Raw genomic sequence first — 26,359 nt, forward strand, 5'->3', positions numbered from 1 at the left:
CCCCACTCATGGTTACTACAAATATTGGAAATATACAAAGTAGATCCTAAATTGATACAGTTCCTAAACATAGTAATGAAAAATTGGAAAACCACACTTAATATCCAAACAAATTCAAATAATATCACATCACAGCCAATACAGATTAAGCCTGGAGACTCATTAAGTCCTTTCTGGTTCTGCCTTGCTCTGAACCCACTATCCAACATGCTAAATAATACAAATTATGGATACAATATTACTGGAACATACCCACACAAAATCACACATTTGCTATACATGGATGATCTAAAACTACTGGCAGCAACAAATCAACAACTCAACCAATTACTAAAGATAACAGAAGGATTCAGCAATGATATAAATATGGCTTTTGGAACAGACAAATGTAAGAAAAATAGCATAGTCAAGGGAAAACATACTAAACAAGATTATTACATATTGGATAACCACAGCGACTGCATAGAAGCGATGGAAAAAACGGATGCCTATAAATATCTAGGATACAGGCAAAAAATAGGAATAGATAATACAAATATCAAAGAAGAACTAAAAGAAAAATATAGACAAAGACTAACAAAAATACTGAAAACAGAATTGACAGCAAGAAACAAGACAAAAGCTATAAATACCTATGCCATACCAATATTGACCTACTCATTTGGAGTAGTGAAATGGAGTAACACAGACCTAGAAGCACTCAATACACTTACACGATCACAATGCCACAAATATAGAATACATCACATACATTCAGCAACAGAAAGATTCACATTAAGCAGAAAGGAAGGAGGAAGGGGATTTATCGACATAAAAAACCTACATTATGGACAGGTAGACAATTTAAGAAAATTCTTTGTAGAACGATCAGAAACTAGCAAAATACACAAGGCAATCACTCATATAAATACATCGGCTACACCACTGCAATTTCATAACCACTTCTACAACCCTTTAGATCACATAACATCAACAGACATGAAGAAAGTAAATTGGAAAAAGAAAACACTACATGGCAAGCACCCGTATCATCTAACACAGCCACACATCGATCAAGACGCATCCAACACATGGCTAAGAAAAGGCAATATATACAGCGAGACAGAAGGATTCATGATTGCAATACAGGATCAAACAATAAACACCAGGTATTACAGCAAGCATATTATTAAAGATCCGAATACCACAACGGATAAATGCAGACTTTGTAAACAACAAATAGAAACAGTAGATCACATCACAAGTGGATGTACAATACTAGCTAATACAGAATACCCCAGAAGACATGACAATGTCGCAAAAATAATACATCAACAGCTTGCCTTACAACATAAACTTTTAAAACAACACGTTCCTACATACAAGTATACACCACAAAATGTACTGGAGAATGATGAATACAAATTATACTGGAACAGAACCATTATAACAGATAAAACAACGCCACATAACAAACCTGACATCATACTCACCAATAAAAAGAAGAAATTAACACAACTAATCGAAATATCTATACCCAATACAACAAATATACAAAAGAAAACGGGAGAAAAAATTGAAAAATACATCCAACTGGCTGAGGAAGTCAAAGATATGTGGCATCAGGATAAAGTTGACATCATACCAATTATACTATCAACTACAGGAGTCATACCACACAATATCCACCAGTACATCAATGCAATACAGCTACATCCAAACATATATATACAGCTACAGAAATCCGTAATTATTGATACATGTTCAATTACCCGAAAGTTCCTAAATGCAATATAACACATACCGTACAGTTAAAAGGAAGTGACGCTTGATCAAGGTCCGTGTCACTCCATTTTTAACCGGACTTAACGTCTGAGAAAGTGAAGGAGATAATAATAATAATAATATCCCTATCAGAAACACCACAATATTTCTTCTGTCACCACACAGTTTGGGGATACGTGTAAAAGATTCATAGTGGTGAAATACTGAGAGACTGGATGGATGGAAACAATCTACACCTAACATGTGGTACCAAAGACATTAAAACCTTTAGATCAGCGAGATGGCAAAGTGAAACAAATCCAGACCTCTGGTGACTGCTAATACTGTAAAGGAGCCTGTGCCGTATCCAAGGATGGGGTTTTATGGGTTCCCCCACTCCCAACATCAACCAGCACTACTCAACATCAACATACAACTCCACTTACAACAACCCTGAAACCACGATGGAACTTCTGTGAGGCAAACTGGGAGCTTTATAAGAAAGACATGGATATGAATATGCACTGGATACCACCCAAGGAAGGAAACTATAGCAGATTTGTTGGCTTAATAACAGCAGCTGCAAATCATCACATTCGTCAGGTACACAGAAAAGAGTATCTCCCTTGTTGTAATAAAGAAGCTGAAGACTAATGTAGAGATTTTGAAGGAACAAGCAACCCAGACACCAGAGACAAGATATTGGAAACTATTGACCAGTCTCATAAAGAAAGATGGTCTGAAATCACAAAAAATCCAGACTTGATCAAAACAGTAGAAAGGCCTGGTCTTTTCTGCAGAAACGTTTGGAGGGGTGGGGGCGGGGGGTGGGGGGCGTCAGTACGTCGAGCTGCCCATCCTGGAAGTGAAGACCAGAATTAACACCCTCTCGAATAGCTTTACACATAAAAAATACACGTGGAGTGTGTTCCACTTGATACAGCATTCAAAAAAGCCACCTAGGACCCAGACTTATTCTTGCCCTTTACAACAAATGAGCTAACTAAAGCTACAAAATCACTTAAGACCAGGAAAATGGTGGGATTAGATGGTATATTTCCTGAGTTATTTAAACACCTTGGACCAAGAGCCCATGCCTGGCTACTTAAATTTTTCAATGACATATTGAACAATGGTGGCATCCATCAACAATTCAAAATAGTTCACACTTTTGCCATTCTTAAACCAGGGAAGCCTGTGGATGCAGTGAGTTACCATCACATAGCCTTGCTGAGCATATGCTACAAATTATTGGAAAGGCTCCTATATGTCAGGATATACCATCTCATTGATGACGTAACTCCACACTACCAAGCAGGCTTCAGATTGAAACGAAACTGCTGCAACCAGGTCTTGGCCCTGATGTCACGCATTGAAGTGGATTTCTAGAAGAATATAAAGACCTCAGTAGCCTGGTAGCCACAGCGTGTGATACCACTTGTCTTGATGACAGATGCTATAATTGAGAGAAAGCATCCCCTACACTGGTTTTGTAGCACTAATGTAAACCATACTATGAAACTGATATTTCAGGGTGTCACTGGAGGATTACAAAAGCAAATCATATAAGAGAAAGAACAGCCCACCTCAGGGATCAGTCTTAGCTCCCCTTCTATTTAATGTCTACACCAGCGACATGCCTGACATGAGACCTGAAAAGTTTGGTTACATTGACAATTTAGCAATAGCAACTCAGGATAAGATGTTTGGAGAAGGTAAACAAACACTTACCAATGACCTAAAGAACTTATAAGAGTATTCCAGAAAATGGAGACTCTGCCTGAACTCTTGTAAAACTGAAGTCAGCGCTTTCCATTGCAGCATCTGCCAAGTAAACAGGAAGTTGAATGTGGAGCTTTGTGGCAGGAGATTGCTGCACAGCCACTTCCCCAAATATATGGGAATAACTCTGGATAGAAACCGTACACATAAGAAACATCTGAAGATCACGGACAGAAATTAAAAAGCAGGAATAATGTAATTAGGAAGTTAGCCAGCATATCTTGGAGAGCCAGCACAGACTCCCTAACAATGGCCATACAGTCAGTCACTCTTGTACCTGGTTGCTGATTGTTACTGTCCTGTGTGGGGTAGAAGCAGCCACATTAATAGGCTCGATGTTCAGTTGAACGATAAAATGAGATTGAGATCTGGAACTTTAAAATCAACACCCTTACCCTGGCTTCCAGTTCTTACTAATATAGCGCCTCCGTCTCTTCAATGCCAATATGCTAGATTCCATGAACTGGAGAAATTAAACCTTCCAACTTTAAAAAAAAAAAAAAAAAAGAAAAACCAATGCACAAAATACTTCATAGCTTATCATGAACTTGACTGAAGTCTCAGAAACCAGTGTGGGAGGGCACTACAGAGTACAGCCTACAAGATGAGTGGAAGAAACAATGGAATTGCTATTGTACACATGAGTGAAAGCCAAAAATGAATTCCATTCTGCCCCTCCCAGGAATGAACCTTCCCAGAAACATATGGAGTACTGTGTTGCATCAGTACTGGGCACATCTGAATCAAAGAAACACTATAAAGGTGGAAAATAGCTGGCAACCCCCAGTTTGACTGTGGAGCCAAAAAACAGTCACTAATTGCACATCATATGTGAAAGACCAATGAGAAAGTTTGGAGGAACCGTGGAGGACTTCATCGATGCTTTGCCCATGGCAATCAGTTGGTTAAGCTAATCAGATACACAACTGTGATTGTAAGATTAAATTACTTTGATGTTTACAAATATCCAACGTGCTCCGTCTGATCTTTTCCATGTTATGTGATTTTACATCTCTGTTTAGTTTACAGTGTGACATTTACAAATTTGTAATTAACTATATTAATGTCGGTTAGTAACAACATTTACTGATTGTTATACACAATATCTCTGCATTTTAAACAATGAATTTACAGGTACCATATGATTCTGTAGGTACATCCTATAGTAAATACATAAATAAAGAAATGTGTCCACGTGTTCTAACATTGCAGGAGTCACAGCCATGTGTGGCTGGCACATGGGAGATCAGACAAGATTTGCAAAACCTTGTTATGATGATGATGGATAGCTCTTCCAACAGCTCACCATGCTTTTGTTCACTGTCAGACCTCCACAGACATTATGTAGCCACCTGTCCACCTATGAATAACTGTGACGCCCTGGTTTTCTGCCAAAAGAAACTCAATGACAGTTCGCTGCTTGGAATGCACCTCCGTTACAGACACCATTTTGAAGGCACACATAGTGTTGCCATCTATCGGAATTTCATGAAACCATAGGGGCTAAAGCAGAAATATTCTACGTGTCCACGTGTTCTAACATTGCAGGAGTCACAGCCATGTGTGGCTGGCACATGGGAGATCAGACAAGATTTGCAAAACCTTGTTATGATGATGATGGATAGCTCTTCCAACAGCTCACCATGCTTTTGTTCACTGTCAGACCTCCACAGACATTATGTAGCCACCTGTCCACCTATGAATAACTGTGACGCCCTGGTTTTCTGCCAAAAGAAACTCAATGACAGTTCGCTGCTTGGAATGCACCTCCGTTACAGACACCATTTTGAAGGCACACATAGTGTTGCCATCTATCGGAATTTCATGAAACCATAGGGGCTAAAGCAGAAATATTCTACTACGTCCCACATCAAATTTTACATTTTTTTACCTGAAATTGGCAAAGAAATAAATGTGTTGCATTACTTATTACACAGGGGCAGTAGCATGCATATTGCAGTGTAGTAACTTTATTTCTAGGCTGTCTTGCAGTGAATATATTTGGTATTATGGAACAAATTAGCATACCATCCAGTGAATCAAGTAGAAAATAGCAATGGATATGCTAGTGGATCCAGTGAAGACTCTTAAGCAGAGATGGTTTTGACTGTACCAGTGATTAATTAAAAAACAAGACTGTATTTCTTTCAAATGGTGGCTCGACATCAGCTGTGGTAAAAATAGTGGCCACGTCACTTTTAACTGCATCATTGGAATGCCGGAGGTCTAAATTTTCATTAACCATAATAATAACACAGATTTCACTATTTTCATTTTCCGCTTCAGAAAATAATCTTTCATCACAGTGAAAGAACACGTAAAAGGATTAGGTTATTCTAATTCATTAGCAGTTTCATGCATTACATTGTTGATATTGTTGCATGATAGATTTGATTGTTAATTCAGTCTGTAGTAAAGAGCAGTGTCAATGTCATAAAAAACATAATTGCACCTAACATAGTGAATAACCATATGTGTAGAAGTCCTTGGAGCTGACTTTTAATTAAAAAAATGTTGTGTACATTAAAGTGATAAGCTCAATGTAAAGCTGTGGAATTTTGGCCTCAGGACTGACCGTAGCAATTGCTGCAGTGTAGTTGTGAATATCATTTCAATAATTCTTTGATTTCTCTTCAATTCTTGGATCATTTGAAGTGCATACTTCATAGAGTGATTGAAATTTTTTTTGTTAATGCAGCAAATTAACCTCCGTGTACGACAACACAGTGGGAATGCTGTTGTATCACATACAGTAACCTCTAATGTAAAATATTTCACATTACAAAAACTGCATTGTAAATTCATCAAACTGCAACTGTGACTCTAAAAATTGTGTGGAATAACCTTGAGTGCTCATTTAATTTTATTGTTCAATAAAACAGTTGCATTATTGTGAATGTCCCCAATACTGTTATTGTCTCTACCCAAAAATTGTGTCTGTCTAGATCTGTGTGTTTCACTCTGACCCGTTAGTGTTCTTTTTCTTGGTACAGCCAAAACAAATATAGTTTCTGTATAATAACGGAAGTTGTATGTATTCAAAGCAAATAAATTAAAAACTAGGAACTTACTTAAAATTTTCTGTTAATGGTGGCAAATGACCTCGAAGTTATACAGAAAAGTAACCAAAATAGCTACACCAATATACACGTTATTTACAGATTTCGTTCCTTCGATAATTTGATTTCCCCAGCTGACCTCTTTGTCAGCCGGTCAGTTGGCCCATTTTTGCTGCCTAGAATGTTCTTATTACTGCAAATGAACTGTGTAAACTTACATGCAATTTCAAGAAACACTGTTGCTTGTGCATGTCATTTATACCATAGTAAGTGATCGGTGTGCAGGAAAGAAGGTGGCAGCATTTCAGTTGCCAGTGTTTACATATTGGAGATCTTAATGCATGATAGAGAAGATATCATCAGGGGTATGAATATGAAAGCATGTACTTCCTTGTACTAATGTTAATGGCTATGTCCACATATTATTTTTTTCTTTGTGCTTATCAATGACAAAGAATGTCTTGAATTATATATGTTACATTGATTCTCTTATATAATTAATATTAAAAATAAGTACTTCAGTCTTCATGTTCATGTATTACTATTATGATATTCCCTGTGGAAAGACTGGGCCTTTGTACAAAGATCCCCATTGTCTTGCTTTTCATTTTAAAAAATATTTTCCCAAGCTATGGGAAGGTTAGCACTGCCAGTCCACTATTATGGGAAATCCTTTAATGACCACTGTTGAAATGGTAGAACATAGTGTGTCTTGGCATAACTGCCTAGATCAAAATGTTGGTGAAAACCTCTATTAGAAAACCTCTTGGCCTCTTGATATGCTACCTGCTAATGAGGTGGATAGCTGGCCATTTTCGTACATTTTCATACGAATTGAAGTGTTGGTCTTGCTGTGGATGTTGATGGTTTGCCTGGATTCACCCATGATTTTCAATGCTTAGGATTCTCAAAATATATCCATTTTTTTCATCACCTGTCACTATTCGATGGAGAAATGACTTTTTTTTATATCTGGCAAGCAGCATTTCACAAGTGGTCTTTTGATTTGTTTGCTGTCTTTAATTTAGTTCATATGGAACCAATTTTCCAACTTTATGCAGCTTTCCCATAGCTTTCAACCAAAGAGAAACAGCTTTCTGTGTCACATTCAATTTTTCCGCGAGTTCCTGTTGAAGTTGAGTATCATCTTCATCCAATAAGGCCTACAATTTTTTGTCTTCAAACTTTTTTGGTGGTTTTCTGTGCTCTTCATTTTTCATGTCAGAATCAACATTTTTGAATTTTTTGAACCACTCGAAATACTGTGTTTTCCCAAGAGCAAGTTCACTGAAAGTTTCGACAAGCATTCGATGTGATTCTGTAGCAGTTTTCTTCAAATGATAACAGAAATTCAATGCTGTCCGCAAATTGTAGTTTGTAGGCACAAAACTCGACATGTTTATGGGTTTGAAACAGATGCTGATGTATGGAACTTGGATTACTCTGTGTTGACATTCATAGTCAGCCATTACAGGAGGCAGATGGCGCTGCAGACGTGGTCTCACAGGCCCTACACTGATGGCTACCACCATCTATAGGGAAATTCTGATTTGGTACTACTTCCGTTTTACTCAATGGCTTTCCATCAGTTAATGTAAACTGTGACCTTTCTGAAAGGAAATCACAAATCCAGTCACACAACTGAGATGATATTCTGTAGGCACACAATTTGATTAGAAGTCGCTTATGTGGAACAGTGTTAAAAGCCTTCTGGAAATCTAAAAATATGGAATCAGTTTACATCCTCCGTTGATAGCAATCTGTACTTGTGAGAATAAAGATCTAGTTGCATTTCACAGGGACAATATTTTCTGAATCATTGTTGGCTATTTGCCAACAAATCGTTTTCTTTGAGGTAAGTGTTCAAATGGTTCAAATGGTTCTGAGCACTATGGGACTTAACTTCTGAGGTCATCAGTCCCCTAGAACTTAGAACTACTTAAACCTAACTAACCTAGGGGCATCACACACACCCATGCCCGAGGCAGGATTCGAACCTGCGACCATAGACTGAAGCGCCTAGATTCGCTCAGCCACACCAGCCGGCGAGGTAAGTGTGATCTGTATCTAAAGCTCTCATACTTGAGTCCGATAGTTTGATAGCCGCAAAATTAAATTAGAAAAGACATTTAATAATTTATTAATTGCTGCAAAATTTAAGTAGAAAAGATGTTTAATAATTTATTGTGTTTTCTAGTTTAATTTTGCAGCTATTGGACTATCAGACTTGCGCTTTACATAAGAGATCACACTTCGTTATGGAAATGACATGACCATGTGCTTAGTATGGAGATGTCTCTCTTATACATTGCACTTTCTTAATGTGTTAAAATATCACTTTGAATTGATAACAGTACAACTCAAATTATTTTTGCTTATTTTTACTTTTATATGTATCACACTTCCATTACAATGTTTTGCACTCACCAGTTCCATTCAACAGTTCTGCTTGTTTCACATTTACACTAAAGCAACTATTGCCAAGATGCATTTTCACATTAGGTAATCAGGTAATCAGTGATCATGGAAGCCCTTTCATTTACGTTCTACTATCAATATGTTTCTACATGACAATGTGTGTTTCTCAAATATGACTCTTAATTCTTAATCAGTTCTGTGCCTCTTTCTATGAAATAACTGAAATACTTTTCTTCTACAAACTGATGGCACACTTTTGATTATTAATTCCATTTTCTACCAAATTCTGTGGTGCAGTGACATGTCTGCTCCGTACAGAAGCTCAACATCAAGTCTGCTTGACATGCTTAGACAGCATGTAACTACTAGTGCTGGGCTATCTATCATTGTCATTATACATCAAGACAATTGTCCATCATAGAAGAAGCGCACTTGGCTCCCAAAGTTCCAGAAACCAGCAATTAAGTAAGGAGTACAATATCAATACGTTATTACATCGAAGATGGCAGTACTCCTTACACAGTGCATTGTAGTTTTAGCTAAATGTTGTTTGTTATATATGGACATGCGTTTGCAGCCTCTCGGACATTGACAAATATAAAGGGTGTTAATTTATTTCCGTGGTACATCAACCTAGTGACATTTCTTAATTGTGGCATCAGGAAGCTCCTAATCCTCTGACCATCCCCATGAACTAGTTAACAGAAAAGCACCCACCCCATCACCCAGTATTGTCCCAGACTGAAACAATTTAATAATATACTTTGACAGGGCTTTGAATATTTATTGCGTCCAGAAATACAACTCCCTTCTCATCCCCCCCTCGTCCCAAAATCATATTCTGGTGTCCACTCAATCTAAGAAATATTATTTCTCACATTGCTTTTAATTCTAACCCTTTGCCACAAGGTTCATAACCTGTAGAAGACCCAGGTGCAAGACCTGCCAATTGCACCCATGTATCACATCCTGCTCCAGTACTCTCATAGGCATGTCCTGTCCTACAGAGGCAGGCAACCCAATGACAGCATATTGTATTACAAGGCCATGCTGAACAATAATGCCTCCAGATTTTATTATGTGAAAACTCTTAGTTCTTTTTAAGTAAAACAAATGTTATTAACATTCTACATCTTTATTTTTCATGTTTATACAGGGCGTATAAAAAAAAAATCATCTGATTTGGCTCGTCTATATTTCTGAAACTAATAAACATATGCAATAATTTTGTTTTTTGGTGAACGGGAAACTCAAACAGTTTTTTTCTTTTTCTTTTTTCCCCCCATAGGTGTTCAATATGCCCCCTTGAGGTGCACGGCATATGTCAGTGGGGTATTCAAATTGTTCCCACACTGCAGCGAGCATGTCTTGAGCTACAGCTTCCACAGCTGTTGTTATGCAATGTCTCAGTTCATTTATTGTTGTTGGTAATGGAGGCACATAAACAGTCTTTTATAAATCCCCACAAGAAATAATCACATACAGTAAGGCAAGGTGGTCCAGTGTGACCAATCCATCATTCAGTAATCCATTGATTTAAAAATTCCCACTCCTCCAGATGCCAATGTGGCAATGCCCCATCCTGTTGGTAAATGAAGTTGTTCGAACCAGTCTCCAACTGTGGGAAAAGAAAGTTCTCAAGAATATCACAATATGTTCTTCCTAAAACAGTGTTCTGGGCAAAGAAAAATGGACCATACACCTTTTCCCGTGAAACTGCACAAAACACATTAAATTTTGTAGAGTCCCTCTCATGTTGTACAACTTAATGTGGTTGTTCCGTACCCCATATTCTCACATTATGATGGTTCACCTTTCCATTTAAATGTAATGTTGCCTCATCATAAACACCAAGTATGGAAGAAAACTGTCATCCTCCATCTCACCAACAATGAAATTACAGAACTCCACACGTTTTTGTTTGTCACCTTCACGAAGCGCGTGCAATAGCTGAGTTTTGTATGGTTTTGTGTGTAAATCTTTATGCAACACATGCCAGACGGACATCAGGGAATGTTGAGCTGTCGAGTTGCATGGTGAACAGATTTCTGTGGACTCCTTGTGGAACTATGGGAGATGCAGTAAACATTTGTGTGAGACACTCGGGGATGGCACGGCGATTTGCCTTTACAAAAACAACCTTTTTCTCTGAATTGTTCATTTCACCATCTAATGCTCTGTGCTGTTGGAGGACCCACACCATACCTTGTACAAAAATTACGCTGAACTGTTATTACTGACCCGAAGTGCACAAAACATAGCACACAATATGCTTTCTGTTGCCCTGACACAATTTTTACTAGAACTGAATTGGGCACACACTTCTGCTACCTAGTGGGAACCATGAAAAACTCGAGAATTTGCTCTTTCCAGAAGTATATTTTTCACGCACATATCTCAAATAACATAATACTTATGACTTTTTAAAAATTGGATGATTATTTTTGATACAACCTGTATTTATTTCTGAACTTAGTCATTCTGGTGACAAACGCATTTCTACCAGCGAGAGATCGGTTTGTTGGTACCATCATTATGTTTGACTTCATTGTCAGAGCCACAACCTCACATCTGCATCCACCACTTCATCACTATCAAAGTGAATTCATTGAAGCTATTCTTTAAGTTTTGGAAATAGATGAAAATCGGGTGGGGCCAAGTTGGGACTGTACTGACGATCAGTGACAGTGAAACCAATGTCGGATTGTTGCAGATGTCACCGTGCTTGTGAGTGGTCTTCCACCGTACTACTGAAGTAGAGGATGAGCCATGTGTAGACGAACTTTTTGAATTTGAAACTTGATTACAGCAAGCTATTTCTCACGTGCTGACATAGTTACTTTACACTCCTCCTTGTTACACTGTGCTATTCAAAGCCCTCTAGTGGTAGAGGGGTGCAGATATGCAGACATGAAGAAGAAAGATGTAGAATGTTAATAACATTTGTTGTATGTAAAAAGCTGTAAGAGTTTTAACATAAATTTGCAGGCATTTCTTTACACCACACCATTGTATATATCACCTCTGTTGTGACTTCTGCACAAAATTTTGTATGGCCATGACTGCCAACCTTCTGCCCGCATGAATGAATGGCCAGTTAGCTGTGGCCAAGAGCAAAGTTGACCACCCAATGGCAGAACATGCTACTGATCACAATATGTTCAATTTTAATGGCTGCTTCACAACCTGTGTCATCTGGGTCCTTCCTTCCACTACCATCTTAACTGAATTACATAGACGAGAATTATCATTGAAACACAGCCTTCAAACCTGTAATCCTCTTGGCCTCAATCTCTGCTAGTACCTCTCCCACACTAACCTCCACCACTGCCGCACAACCATAATTTCACTCCTCTCATACTCACAGTCCATTCTCCCAATCCACTCCTCCACATTATCGTGCACTGTACACAGTGCCCCCTGCCTGTGGCCAGAATGAGTTCACCACTGCCACATTCTTGTCCATGCAACTGCTACTTACACCTCCCTGCCATTGGCTACCCTTCCCCATCTCTCACTCTCACTCATTGCCTTCATTCCCCTCTCACCCACCCCACTGACACAGTCCCTCATTACAGTCAAGCTGGAATTCCAACATAAAATAGTTAGTTGTAAGTTGTGTGTGTGTGTGTGTGTGTGTGTGTGTGTGTGTGTGTGTGTGTGTGTGTGTGTGTGTGATGATTACTCCTTTTGTAGAGATTAACTTTTCCTCATTATTTGTCATGCTGGCCTGTGTGCTTGGTGGTGGTGGCCCATGAATAGAGAGAATAAGACTTGGTATTAGAACAAGAAATGTTGTTTGCTTTATTCTATTTTTGCTGTTGTTCTTACTGTGGATAATATTTTGTATTACAAGGACAATACACAGTACTAAGCCCAATCACATTTCCATGTAACAGAATGAAAAAAATTAATGTTTAATTTTTTTCCACCAAAATACCCATCACTATTAAAGTTTTGAGTGCCAGTGGTATTCAAATGCCAATTACAGGATGACATACTGTCTACGCAAAATACTAGGTCTACTCAGTAGCTACGAAATTGTGTGATGTTATAAAGACTGTAAGTAGCTTGTATCACGGTGACATATTTATTTTAAATAGTGTGTGTCATTATGTAATGGTTGTGAGATTTTAATTTTCTCATGCTTGATATTTATTTTTATATTTTATTTCTACATGTCCATTTTCAATCACTTGTATCTGAAATACATGTTCCATTTGTTGTTTATTTTAGGTGTTATACCTGCTGTTTCACAGGAGAGTATATTGATACAAGATATTCTGTGTGTGCTACAAGGTCTTGAAGGTGTCTGTATTAAACCTGACAAACTAGAGAGTCCATATGCCACTAGGACATTTGGCATTACTCCAAGTGTGGGTAAGAGCTGTTGTTAACTTTCAGAGTTAGTAATCACAGAAATTGCACATACATCTTTAAATGCATATAGTTAGCTCATTTTGTGGTGTTTGAAGATGAGGCAAATGTTTTCACTGTTATGGAACTTTTTTCTCATATGGATTTTGGTATGCTACAGTGAATTATTTGTTATTGCATGTACTGAAAGTAAACTGTTTTTGTACGTGAAATTTTTTACTCATTGTAATCTGTACATGTGGATTATCATGTAAGCTTAAAACATTGGGAACAAATGTAGTGTTCCACTGCTGAAAACAGACAGCTCATATTCGGTAGTAGCAGGTTTCAAATACCAATTCAGCCATCCTGACTTAGAGGGTTTGATAGGTTGATGCCTTTTAGAAATGTTGGCAAATCCCACTCTTGGCATTGTCCAACTGTACTAGTGTGCCATCTCATATGTTACTCTCAGTATAATAGCAAATGTCATAGGGAAGTCTGATGGAATGCAAATACTTTTGGATTAAAGAAGACCATTCACTGAAAAATAGAAGCATTAAGTCATTGGCAGGAACATCAGTGCTGCATTTTGGCAGGTGGACTAGGTTGCACATTGAAAACTGTGTCATGTGGGATGAGTAGAGGGAGCGAGAGGGGGGAGACCAGGATGAATGGGAGGAGGGGGGGATGGGGGGGAGGAGGAGGACTGCAATGTTCGGATACAGAATTAGTGGAGTCATCTTGACATAGTCACGTTGTTTAAATATCTGAGCATAATGTTGCAAAGCGATATGAAATGGAAAGAGCATGTGAGGATTGTGGTAGGTAAGGCAAATGGTCAACGCCCATTTGTTGGAAGAATTTTAGCAGTAGTCGTTCACCTGTAAAGGATACTGCCTGTGGGGATGCTAGTGTGACCTATTCTTGAGTATTGCTCGCTTTGGGAGCTCAAATGGAAATCCCTGGAGGGAAGGTGACATTCTTTTCGAGGAACAGTGTTTAGAAAATTTAGAGAACTGGTGTTTGAAGCTGACAGCAGAACAATTCTACTGCTGCCAACATACATTGTGTGTAAGGACCACGAAGATTAGATATGGGAAATTGACTCATACAGAGGCTTATAGTCATTTTTTCCTCACTATTTTTGCAAGTGGATTATGAAAAGAAGTGACTGGTAGTGGTACAGGGTACCTCTGCCATGCACTGTACAGTGGTTTGTGGAGTAACTATGTGATGTAGATGCAGTTCAAGAGTAGTCAGCCTTCTAGTATGTACTGCCCACTTTTGTGATTGGTAGTAAAATTTTCTAACCAGTCTCTGAGTCCACATTAATGGTGGTTTTGTAAAGTAAGGAAGTAACTTTGCTTTATAAAATTTATAAAGCAAATTTACAAGAAGCATATAATAATAATTACTTTCCAAGTGCTTTACATTAAAATTTTGTGGAAATCTAATGAAAATCTTTTTAAAATCCTTATCAGTTGCCACCCACCATGAAAGCTAGAACACTCGCTAGTGGGTGCTAGGGACCAGGTTGACTATCACTGATGTAGATGTAGAGGTAATGAAGGTGGGTGAAACTGTCTTGAAGAGAGGCAGCCGTTTTGCTGACTGGAAAAGTGGGAGGGAGAAGTGGCAGGTACATGGGTTAGGCATGTGCTGCATGGTTGCCGGAGCTGGTTGCAAGTGGCGCAAGCTGGAGATATATAGGGATGTGAAGTGGGAGGGGGTGACAGGATAGAGGAAGGGGAAACTGTTGGGTGGAAGGTGTGGGAACAGTAGAATATCAGAGGCTGAGACCAGGAAAATTATGCGAGTAAAGAATGTGTTGCAAGGATAACTTCCACCTGTGTCGTTCAGAGAAGCTGATGGAGGAGGGAGGGTTCCAGATTTCCTGGGTTGTGAAGCAATAATTGAAACTGAGTATGTTATATTCAGCTGCTGGTGGTCAACTTTGTTCTTGGCAACAGTTTGGCAGTGATCATTCATCCTGGTGGACAGATAGTCATAAAGACATAAAAGACTGTGAAGTGTTTGCAAGAGAGTTGGAATATGACATGACTGCTTTCACAGATGGCCCAGCATCTGAGGGGTTAGGATAGTCTTGTGACAGGATTGGAGTAGGAAGTGCTGGATAGGTGGATTGGGCGGGTCTTTCACCTGGGTCTACCACAGAGATATGATCCCTGTGGCAAGGGCTTGGGAGTGGCGTAGGGATGGTCTAGCATGTTGTGTAGGTTGGGTGGGCAAAAGAACACAACTTTAGGAGGGATGGGGAAGATCTTGGGTAGGATGTCCCTCATTTCAGGGCATGGTGAGAGATAATCAAAGCCACGATGAATGGTATTGTCCAGATGTTCCAGTCCAGGGTGGTGTCGGGTGATGAGGAGGGGTGCTCTTTTGTAGCTGGTTTTTGGGGGTGGTGGGAGGCCTTTGAGGATATAGCATAGAGAAATCTGTGGACTTGTTTTTGGGTTGGGGGGGGGGGGGGGGCTGCACATCTGTGAAGACCTTTGTGAGCCCTTCAGCATACTGGGCAAGGGAGTTCTCGTTGTAGCAGATGAATCACCGTTGAAGGTGACTCATTGTCTGAAAAGATCAAGATGGTGTTTCAGTGTTATGTGAAAACCTATGTTCCCCATCCCTTGCAGTGCATCAAATGCATGAGGTTAGCATTGTAACATCAGTCATGTCCTTAGGGACTGTGGACATGAGTTGTACATGAATGCTCCTTGTGACCCTCCCCCTGTCAGTGTAAACTGCGTGGAGCACCATTCCCCCTGTTCACCAGACTGTACCCTCTTCCAAAGAGAAAGAAAATCCAAGAATACAGGACTCTTGATCTTACTGTTTTATCCACATCCACTTCAGAAGCATTGATTCACCACCCACCGGGGATGTCGGTCCTCAACTCCCACCCAGAGAAGCAACACTTGGCATCTCTCGTCAGGAAGGTGCCTCTTTGGACACTCCCCTCCCAGGATTCTGCTGATTTGCAACCAGGTACTAGTGAGTGCCTCAAGGAGCCATAGCTTGCTGATTGTAAGGCTTGGCCTTCCTCCACCATTTCTGAAACTATGACAGACCAGCCCCTGCAGACACAAAATCATTTAAAAAGGAGGACAGGAAGAAGGCTTCAAAGGAGGAAGATGTTCCAGTGGCATCCATGCACTGAACTCCACCTGTCTTGTCTCTGTATCCAAGGCAGCATCTGTGGTGGCACCTGTGGTCCCTTACTCCCCAAACATGTTGGTTTGGAACCAAAGTTTATTGATGCCATATCCTCGCAACTGGTGGCAATAGGTGGCCCTGAGGCATGACTTGCAACCTCGATTCCTTCGTGCTCCCACAGGATACTGATAGCATGATCCTCTAGTGGAACTGTAGCAGTTTTTTTCCACCTGGTTAAGCTACGATGTCTCTTATGCATTTCCCCTGCCTTTTGCATCCCCCTTTATGAAACTTGGCTCCTAGCAATGCAGACACCTACAGTCCATTGTTACTGTGCTATTTTAAGAATCAAGCTGACTGCGACAGAGCATCAGGCAGAGTTTACATATACATGCTGGACTCTGTCTACAGTGAACACGTACTCGTCAGTACAACTTTGGAAGCTGTGGCTGTGCATGTGAGGATGTCTGTATTTACTGTCTGTAATGTGTATCTTTCTTCCAGAGCACATTTTCTGCACTGATTTCTCAGTGCCGCCCCCCCCCCCCCCCCCCACCCCCATCCCTCCTCCATTTGGATGACTTCCAGGCCCGCAGAACTTTCTGGGGTGTAACTATGACCATTGACCATGAAAAGGCCATCGAAACTTTTCTCACAGAGCTCGATCTTTGTCTCTTGAGTACCGGTGCCCCCACAAATTGCAGTGTGGCATACAGATCTTATTTGACCATTGATCTTTCCGTTTGCAGTTCTGACCTATCCCTTCTATCCGTTGGAGAGGATGACATGTGTTATTGATCATTTTCCAGTCACCTTGTCCCTCCCTCAGCATCTCTTGCCTGGGCGCCTACATTCATGGACTCTCAACTGTGCTGACTGGGATGCCTTTGCATTCTGCCAGGACCTTGGCACTCCACCTCGTGGAAGTATCAATACACCTATGCAGAGAAAACCACAACCATTGTATTGACATTGGGCATAGTGATCCACTGTTCCTCAGTATTCCCTGTTGTTCCTCAACTGTGGGTGTTGCTGAATGCTGACTGCAGGGTGTCACGCTAAAGGTGCAGTCCTGTGCTCTGTCGTGGCTGCCAGTTTTCAATTGCAAGGACATGTATCATGCACTTCTGTTGCCATCGTACCGCCTACCCACAACCAGAACTCTTAGCTCAGGGACCAATTGCTTAATGTGATGGAGTTCTATCACTTTCTGGGGCTGGTCTTTGATGTCTAGTTGATGTGGCTTCCCCATCTTTGCCAGTGTAAGTGAACGTGCTGGTCACACCCTAATACTATTTGCTGCCTCAGTAACACCAGCCGACATACAGACCGCTCTTCAAGTTTGCATTATTTCAGAGCTCTGATCCTTTCCTGTCTCGATTATGGGAATCTGGCATAAGACTTGGCATCACCTTCAGCATTGTGGATGCTGGATGCGATACACCGTTGTGAGGTCCAACTTGCCACAAGTGCCTTTCAGATCAGCCCTGTTAACAGCCTACTTTTGGAAGATGGGGTCCCTCCACTATGAATCAGGCACAAAGCTTTACACATTTGCTGCTCTCCCGAGCATATGAACTATCGTGTCCATTTTCCTTGGCAGGGGGATTGACCTTCCACAACAGAGGCCCATGACTAGTGTCACGATCACATGTACTTTCTTTGCTCTGAACTCAACTTCACCCACTGTTGCCTCTTGACAGGGAGCAATCACATACTTCTCTATGGTGTGCACCCCATCCGTAGATCTGTCTTGACCTGTCCCTGGCCGTCCTTGATGCAGAAATGGTATATAGTGATGGCTTATGGTCGATGGATGACTGGGTTTTGCCTACACACTTGTAGGTTGCAGTGAATGGCGCTCCCCGTGTATTCACTGCAGAATTTATATCTTTTGCTCCAACCCTCTGTCATGTTTGTTCTTTCTATGGTGAGATGTTCTTAATTGGCAGTGACTCCATTAATAGTCTTCTTTTGGCAATTGATCAGTGATACCCTCGACACCCATCAGTTGTGACTCTCCAGGATCTCCTTTCTGATCTCCATCAAGCTGGACAGTAAGTCTGTTGGTGGACCCCAGGTCATGTTGGGATTCCAGGGAATGAATGTACTGACCTATTGGCCAAGTTGGCCAGCAGGCTGCTTGCTATGGAGATGGTTTACTGGAATCAGACCTTTGGTTCACTTTACACAGTCAGTTGTTGGTTAGGAGCGTGGTTTGACGTGCCCTGGTTTCTTGGAACAAATTGTGAGCAGTAAACAGGCCACAACCCTGTGCCATTCTTCCCTTCATGCTCCTCACTGGGAATTTACCATTCTGTGTGCTTCACATTGGGCACACTTGGCTGACCCTTGGCCACACCCAGTGACATGAGGATCCACCACACTGTTGGTGTCCTGCCTATCTGCTGGTGACCCACATCCTACTAAAATGCCTAGTTTGATCACCTTATGGGAAAATGTTAAGCTTGTTGATTGGCTGCCTCTGGTGCTAGCTGACAACGCAAAAGTGGCTGATCTGGTTTTACATTTTAATCCTATCCTCTCTGTGAAGTAGGGCAAATTGGCCCTCTCAGCCCCTTGAAGGATTGGAGGGGTGTCGCATCACCTGCTATGTCCCGTGGGGTCTGTGGCTGCCTTGCTTGGTGGCCTGACCTGGCCTGGCCTGGACGTCACATTGTTGTGATGCAGCAGCCAGTTCCCTTGATGCCAAAGTTTGGGCTGTCGCTGCCGCACATTTTCACGGAGCTGTCGCAAAATGTCACAGTATTACGTGGAATGCACTGTTTGGTTGGGTGGGACGAATTCTTATTGTACAATTCCATTGGTATCAAAGAAAACGATGATCATGCTATTCACTTTGCTCTTCACCTGTCTTGCTTTTTTTGGGTCTTGGAGAGCAAAGCACATTGTAATATCAGTTTGTCTGTCCAGTGTGTAGATTTAATTTATGGTAGCAAATAATGTTTAGATAATACATACCCTATGAAATGTGTGAAAAATACTATGATTTATTCAGCACATTGAAATAAGTCACTGTTGAATAAATGAACTAGTTTGAAACCTGTCAATGGTGAATCATAGTCCACTAGAGCCAAAAATCAAACAAAATAGTTCAACCAGAATCCAGGAATACAAAGCGAAGTTGACACACACAGTAGCAAAGTTTTCCAGTATAGTAATCCAGTCCATAGGCAATGGCTAGTTTTCAGGATTCGATGAGACGATGTCACTAACTTGTTGATGATTGCAGAGTTCATTACATGGTTGCTGCAGGACATTGTATTCTGGGCATGTACTGTAGTAGGAGCATATTGCTAGTGTCCATAGTGTGGGCCATCATGACTGTCAATGTGGGCCATAGTGACTTATCAGTGATTGCGATGTTGATATCGATGTCTTTGTTAGAGCTTGGGTTGTGAAGCATTATGTGTTGCAAGAAATGAATAGCCTAGGGATTCATTTTCACCATTTGTGTCATTAACAGATCATGTGGATGTACATGTATTAACTGATGCACTAATATGTTGTACTTATATGAGCAGTTGTTATTTACAGATTGTTTAATTTGTGTGTGCTAACAGTATTTGTAGAACAGGAGCTTCTGCTTACCAATTGCTGCAAAAGGAATAGCTAATGCTTGTAAGCAACAACCTATCTCCTTGTGGCATAGTGCAAGTTAAAATATTACATCCGGAAAGTTCCCTAATTGAAGAAAAAAAATAACTATGGGGAGTGGACCTATCACACGTTCATATCTGGAGTGGGAGTCAGTTGTGAATAGGGTGATAGCAGGTAGAAAAGGTGCATCTACAGATTAAACAAGGAGTATTTCTATTGTTCTGATGTCTTTTGCATATGCATAGCAAGTACGCTGTCATCTTATGGCTGAGGCTTGGCAAATCCGTGTGGTGGTAGCAAGTATGCTGTCATCTTATGGCTGAGACTCCAAATCCGTGTGGTGGCGGTGGCGGTGGCGGTGGCGGGGGTGAGGGATTTGGCAGAAGATTTGTGTGTTTTTTCAGTACTTGGGTTTGCTTGAATTATCTCCTTGGTGACTGAACAAATGAATGCATCAACAATAGGCTATCTTATCTAAAGTGAAGTTGATCAAATTCTTTGTGGTGCCTTTGGAAACTTGATGCTTGTGTGAGCTGGAAGTCTAAGAGGCCTCCCCCCCCCCCCCCCCCCCCCTCTCTCTCTCTCTCTCTCTCTCTCTCTCTCTCTCTCTCTCAGGTCTGCCTTGCAAGTGCAGTTTTTTCATTGATAAAAGTTTATCTGTTTTCATGATCAATGCTGTACAGTAACACATGAACAAGAGTGGAATACATTTTTTGCTCGTTTTGATTTAACATACAGAATAAAACTGGGTTCTAACCACAACAGCAAAACAAAGTTCTTAAGGGTGATAATTCGAGTGGGAGTATCTAACCAGCAGTTAAGTCGTGCTTTTTAAATGCCTTGCTCACAAACTCCTATCAAGGTAGAATTGCAGAGGTTGATGTTTGCTGACTAGACAGCTGTACAGACTGAGACACAAGATTATGAGAAGCAATGTAGTCGTATCCTATGCTGCTAAAATACCATGTCTCATTTCATCAGCAAACATCTTGGAGCAGCATTGTCACTTCAAGATAGCGGCACTGCATATGGACTGATACTCTTTGCAGTAAATATTTCTTCTTTGATTCAGTGCATTCTTGAACAGAACCACTTCATTAGCATTCTATATTACTTGCATGTACTATACCATCCATCTCCTTCTTGGTCCAAGATACATAATTCCTAATAGGTTTACTTTTCCAAATCATTGGTTTGTTTCCCAGAGTTAGACTACCGGTAACGCAACTATACCAACATTTTCTTTTGACAGTTCCCCTGTAGAGCTCCAAATGCAATGTCACTGCCTTTTCACTCAGAGTGTGGTAAGCTACAGAGTACTGTTGACAAAGAGTGCTGTTGACTGTGTCCACATTGTTGTTGTTGTGGTCTTCAGTCCTGAGACTGGTTTGATGCAGCTCTCCATGCTACTCTATCCTGTGCAAGCTTTTTCATCTCCCAGTACCTACTGCAACCTACATCCTTCTGAATCTGCTTAGTGTATTCATCTCTTGGTCTACCCCTACGATTTTTACCCTCCACGCTGCCCTCCAATACTAAATTGGTGATCCCTTGATGCCTCAGAACATGTCCTACCAACCGATCCCTTCTTCTGGTCAAGTTGTGCCACAAACTTCTCTTCTCCCCAATCCTATTCAATACTTCCTCATTAGTTATGTGATCTACCCATCTAATCTTCAGCATTCTTCTGTAGCACCACATTTCGAAAGCTTCTATTCTCTTCTTGTCCAAACTATTTATCGTCCATGTTTCACTTCCATACATGGCTACACTCCATACGAATACTTTCAGAAATGACTTCCTGACACTTAAATCAATACTGGATGTTAACAAATTTCTCTTCTTCAGAAACGCTTTCCTTGCCATTGCCAGCCTACATTTTATATCCTCTCTACTTCGACCATCATCAGTTATTTTGCTCCCCAAATAGCAAAACTCCTTTACTACTTTAAGTGCCTCATTTCCTAATCTAATTCCCTCAGCATCACCCGACTTAATTAGACTACATTCCATTATCCTTGTTTTGCTTTTGTTGATGTTCATCTTATATCCTCCTTTCAAGACACTGTCCATTCCATTCAACTGCTCTTCCAGGTCCTTTGCTGACTCTGACAGAATTACAATGTCGTCGGCAAACCTCAAAGTTTTTGTTTCTTCTCCATGGATTTTAATTCCTACTCCAAATTTTTCTTTTGTTTCCTTTACTGCTTGCTCAATATACTGATCAATAACACCTGGGATAGGCTACAACCCTGTCTCACTGCTTTCTCAACCACTGCTTCCCTTTCATGCTCCTTGACTCTTATAATTGCCATCTGGTTTCTGTACAAATTGTAGATAGCTTTTCGATGCCTGTATTTGACCCCTGCCACCTTCAAAATATGAAAGAGAGTATTCTAGTCAACATTGTCAAATGCTTTCTCTAAGTCTACAAATGCTAGAAACGTAGGTTTGCCTTTCCTTGATCTAGCTTCTAAGATAAGTTGTAGGGTCAGTATTGCATCACCTGTTCCAACATTTCTAAGGAATGTAAACTGATTTTCTCCGAGGTTGGCTTCTACCAGTTTTTCAATTTGTCTGTAAAGAATTCGTGTTAGTACTTCGGGATTTTTGGGATTGGAATTATTATATTGTTCTTGAAGTCTGAGGGTATTTGGCCTGTCTCATACATCTTGCCATGTTGTGGCATGCTCTCCCAAGACTATCAGTTCTAATGGAATGTTGTCTACTTCCGGGGCCTTTCTTTGACTTAGGTCTTTCAGTGCTCTGTCAAAGTCTTCACACACTATCATACCTCCTATTTCATCTTCATCCAAATTCCCTTTCATTTCCATAATATTGCCCTCGAGTACATCAAGCTTGTGTAGATGATCTATGAACTCCTTCCACCTTTCTGCATTCCCTTCTTTGATTAGGACTGGTTTTCCATCTGGTTCTCTTTTCTGTTTCTTTAATTTTCCTGTAGACAGTATCTATCTTACCCCCAGTGATATATGCCTCTACATCATTACAGTTATCCTCTACCCATCCTTGCTTAGCTGATTTACATTTCCTGTCACTCTCATTTTTGAGATGTTTGTATTCCTTTTTGCCTGCTTCATTTACTGCATTTTTATATTTTCTCCTTTTATCAATTAAGTACAATATCTCTTCTGTTACCCAAGGATTTCTACTAGCCCTCGTAGTTTTACCTACTTGATCCTCTACTGTCTTCACTATTTCATCTCTCAAAGCTACCCATTCATCTTCTTCTGTATTTCTTTCCCCTGTACTGGTTGTTTCCTGATGCTCTCTCTGAAAATCTCTACAACCTCTGGTTCTTTCAGTTTATCTAGGTCCCATCTCCTTAAATTCCTCCCATTGTGCAATTTCTTCTGTTTTAATCTACAGTTCATAACCAATAAATTGTGGTCAGAGGCCACATCTGCCCTGGAAATGTATTACAATTTAAAACCTGGTTCCTAAATATCTGTCTTACCATTATATAATCTAGCGGAAACCTTCCAAGACCTCTAGGCCTCTTCCATGTGTTCTAGTCTCCCATGACTATTAAATTTTCATCTCCCTTCACTATCTGAATAGTTTCTTTTATCATTTCGTCAGTCTCTTCATCATCTTCAGAGCTAGTTGGCATATAAACTTGTACTGCTGTGGTAGGCATGGGCTTTGTGTCTTTCTTGGCTACAATAATGCATTCACTATGCTGTTTGTAGTAGCTTATCTGCGCTCCTATTTTTTTTATTCATTATTAAACCCACTCCTGCATTACTGTATTTATGAACCTGTATTCACCTGACCAGAAGTCTTGTTCCTCCTGCCACCGGATTTCACTCATTCGGACTATATCTAACTTTAACCTATACATTTCCCTTTCTAAATTTTCTGATCTAGCTGCCCGATTAAAGGATCTGACATTCCAGGCTCTGATTCGTAGAATGCCAGTTTTCTTTCTCCTGATAACGATGTCCTCCTGAGTAGACCCCACCTGGAGATCTGAGTAGGGGATTATTTCACCTTCGGAATATTTTATCCAAGAGGACGCCATCATCATCTAACTATACAGTAAAGCTGCATGTCCTCGCAAAAAAATTACATCTGTAGTTTCCCCGTGCTTTCAGCCATTCACAATACCAGCAGAGCAATGCCATTTTGGTTAATGTTACAAGGCCAGATCAGTCAATCATCCAGATTGTTGATCTTGCAACTATTGAAAAGGCTGTGCCCCTCTTCAGGAGTCACATGTTCGTCTGGCCTCTCAACAGATACCCCTCCACTGGGGTGGCACCTATGGTATGGCTATCTGTATCGCTGACGCAGGCAAGCCTTCCCACCAATGGCAAGGTCCATGGTTCGTAGGGGTGTATAAGAACATACATATTATTAATAGCTAGAAGAGATACAGATTACTTGTGGTACTGCTCCAGGTAGCTTTATGCACACATTAATAACATATATTTAGTTTGTCTTCTTTACTTTCAGTGTTTCAATTAGATATTTGACCAGCCCGTGTAGTTTAGCATGCGAATATATATCACTGGTGTGCGTCATATTTTATATGTTCAACATTTCTTAAGCAGATACCTTTTTTTGCAGATTCTTCTCTAAGCCAACTTGCTAAAAAATTTTTTCCACTGGCATCACACTATTCAATTATTGCGCGCTTCATAGAAGAAAAGAGGCAGTTCGAATGTGGTCAGGTGAATCATGCTTTGGTAGCAGCAGTAGACAGTCTAATCAAAGAATACTTGGTATCAATATCACAGCTAGAGGCATACAATCACCGTGGCTCACTCAACTTACAGGAACTTTGGTTTTATATTCAACACTGGCAGCGCACCCTTGAGGTTCTTGCTGATATTGCTACTTTTATATGCAGGGTGAGTACTCTGGAAAGACTAAAGCTTTTACAATGGCATTTAGAAGCCATTTATTTTTGGCAATGGCTTCATCATACATTCCATTTATTAATTCTGTTTTGCATTCCCTGCCATAGTCTTATTTTTATGTCTTGTTTACATATTTAAGTCATCGAGTCTCCTGTATTAGTTGAATCGTCTATTTCCTTTTTAAAGATGATGATCAACAATAGATTGTTGCATTGTACACAAAGTTGAAAACCACAACTTTTTAAATTGGTCTACTCCTTTCACAAACAAATTACATACTATTGATAATACAGGCAATGGATGAGGCAATGCATGCAATAGATGAGGAAGATGAGAGAATGTGTATATACCATTGAGGTAATAAAATCTCCAATGCATATTGCTGTTTACCTTGACTATTATAACTTATCTGAAGAATCATTACTGATAGCAACAGTCATAACTAACAGCTCATGCTGCAAATGGAGGCAGAATGTACCAGTGATTTGCTGAGATTGGTCGGTATAACCTGCATGTACTGCCAGGCTTGATGTCAGAGTTATTATTTCTTAAAAAAAAAAATATTAGTGTCGAAAATTTAAGCGTAATGAATTGTATTTCATGAACAGGACACATACTGATGACAAGCTAAAACTGTGTGTTGGACTCTCATAGAAACCCAGATCCCTGCCTAGGAAGCTCTGTGTGTGTGTGTGTGTGTGTGTGTGAAGTACAGTCTAACTTTTTCACCATTTCATTGTAAGTAAGTACTTTTTTTAAATTTTAAATTCAGTGCGTTAATGCAGTCTTAGTAATTGAGTGTTGTAAAATGATCCTTTCATATAGTGTTCATTAAAAAAGAGCTTATTTGTTTTTAGTTGTAAATATTTGTCATGTATTATTGTTTTTCTGACATGTTCTACATCCTGGAGGACCTCCTCACTACAGATCAATTGGGATGAAACTAAATCTGTGATGATAAATGCATTACTGATTCTGCTATATAGACATTGCTCAGGGACTGACTCAGAGAGTCAGCTTGTCACTTGTTACTTTCCATACCTTCTCAGGTTGGAATCTGGTTTCAAACGCCAGTGTTTGGTGTTGTTGTTGTTTTTGTTTTCTTGTTGTTGTTCTGTGTGGTTCAAAGGCCTAGCTCAAGTCTTTCAATTGGATTGCAGGTCCCTTGAGTCCCAAACCCATTCCAGTAACCCTACGGGGGAAAGGGGACTTAACATTTAATATGGAATATGAGGCTTTACATTATTCAGATGTGGAGGCTAGGTTAAAGGCAGACTGAAATATTCTGACCAGGATTCAGTCCCAAGACCTTTCAGTTTC

The 26,359-nt window shown here is 40.2% G+C and overlaps 1 protein-coding gene across 2 annotated transcripts in view; it reads left to right on the plus strand.

Annotated features, from left to right (window-relative positions):
• The window catches only part of LOC126412351 (gamma-tubulin complex component 2-like), a 188,021-nt gene that overhangs the window by 44,794 nt on the left and 116,868 nt on the right, over window positions 1-26,359 (plus strand). For both annotated transcript variants that reach the window (XM_050081904.1, XM_050081905.1), the window contains exons 5-6: window positions 13,239-13,382; window positions 24,747-25,030. In XM_050081904.1, the coding sequence (XP_049937861.1) occupies window positions 13,239-13,382; window positions 24,747-25,030 (428 nt within the window). The remainder of the gene's footprint in view (window positions 1-13,238; window positions 13,383-24,746; window positions 25,031-26,359) is intronic.

This window comes from Schistocerca serialis, chromosome 7 (genome assembly GCF_023864345.2).
Source record: "Schistocerca serialis cubense isolate TAMUIC-IGC-003099 chromosome 7, iqSchSeri2.2, whole genome shotgun sequence".
NCBI classification, from domain to species: Eukaryota; Metazoa; Arthropoda; class Insecta; order Orthoptera; family Acrididae; genus Schistocerca; species Schistocerca serialis.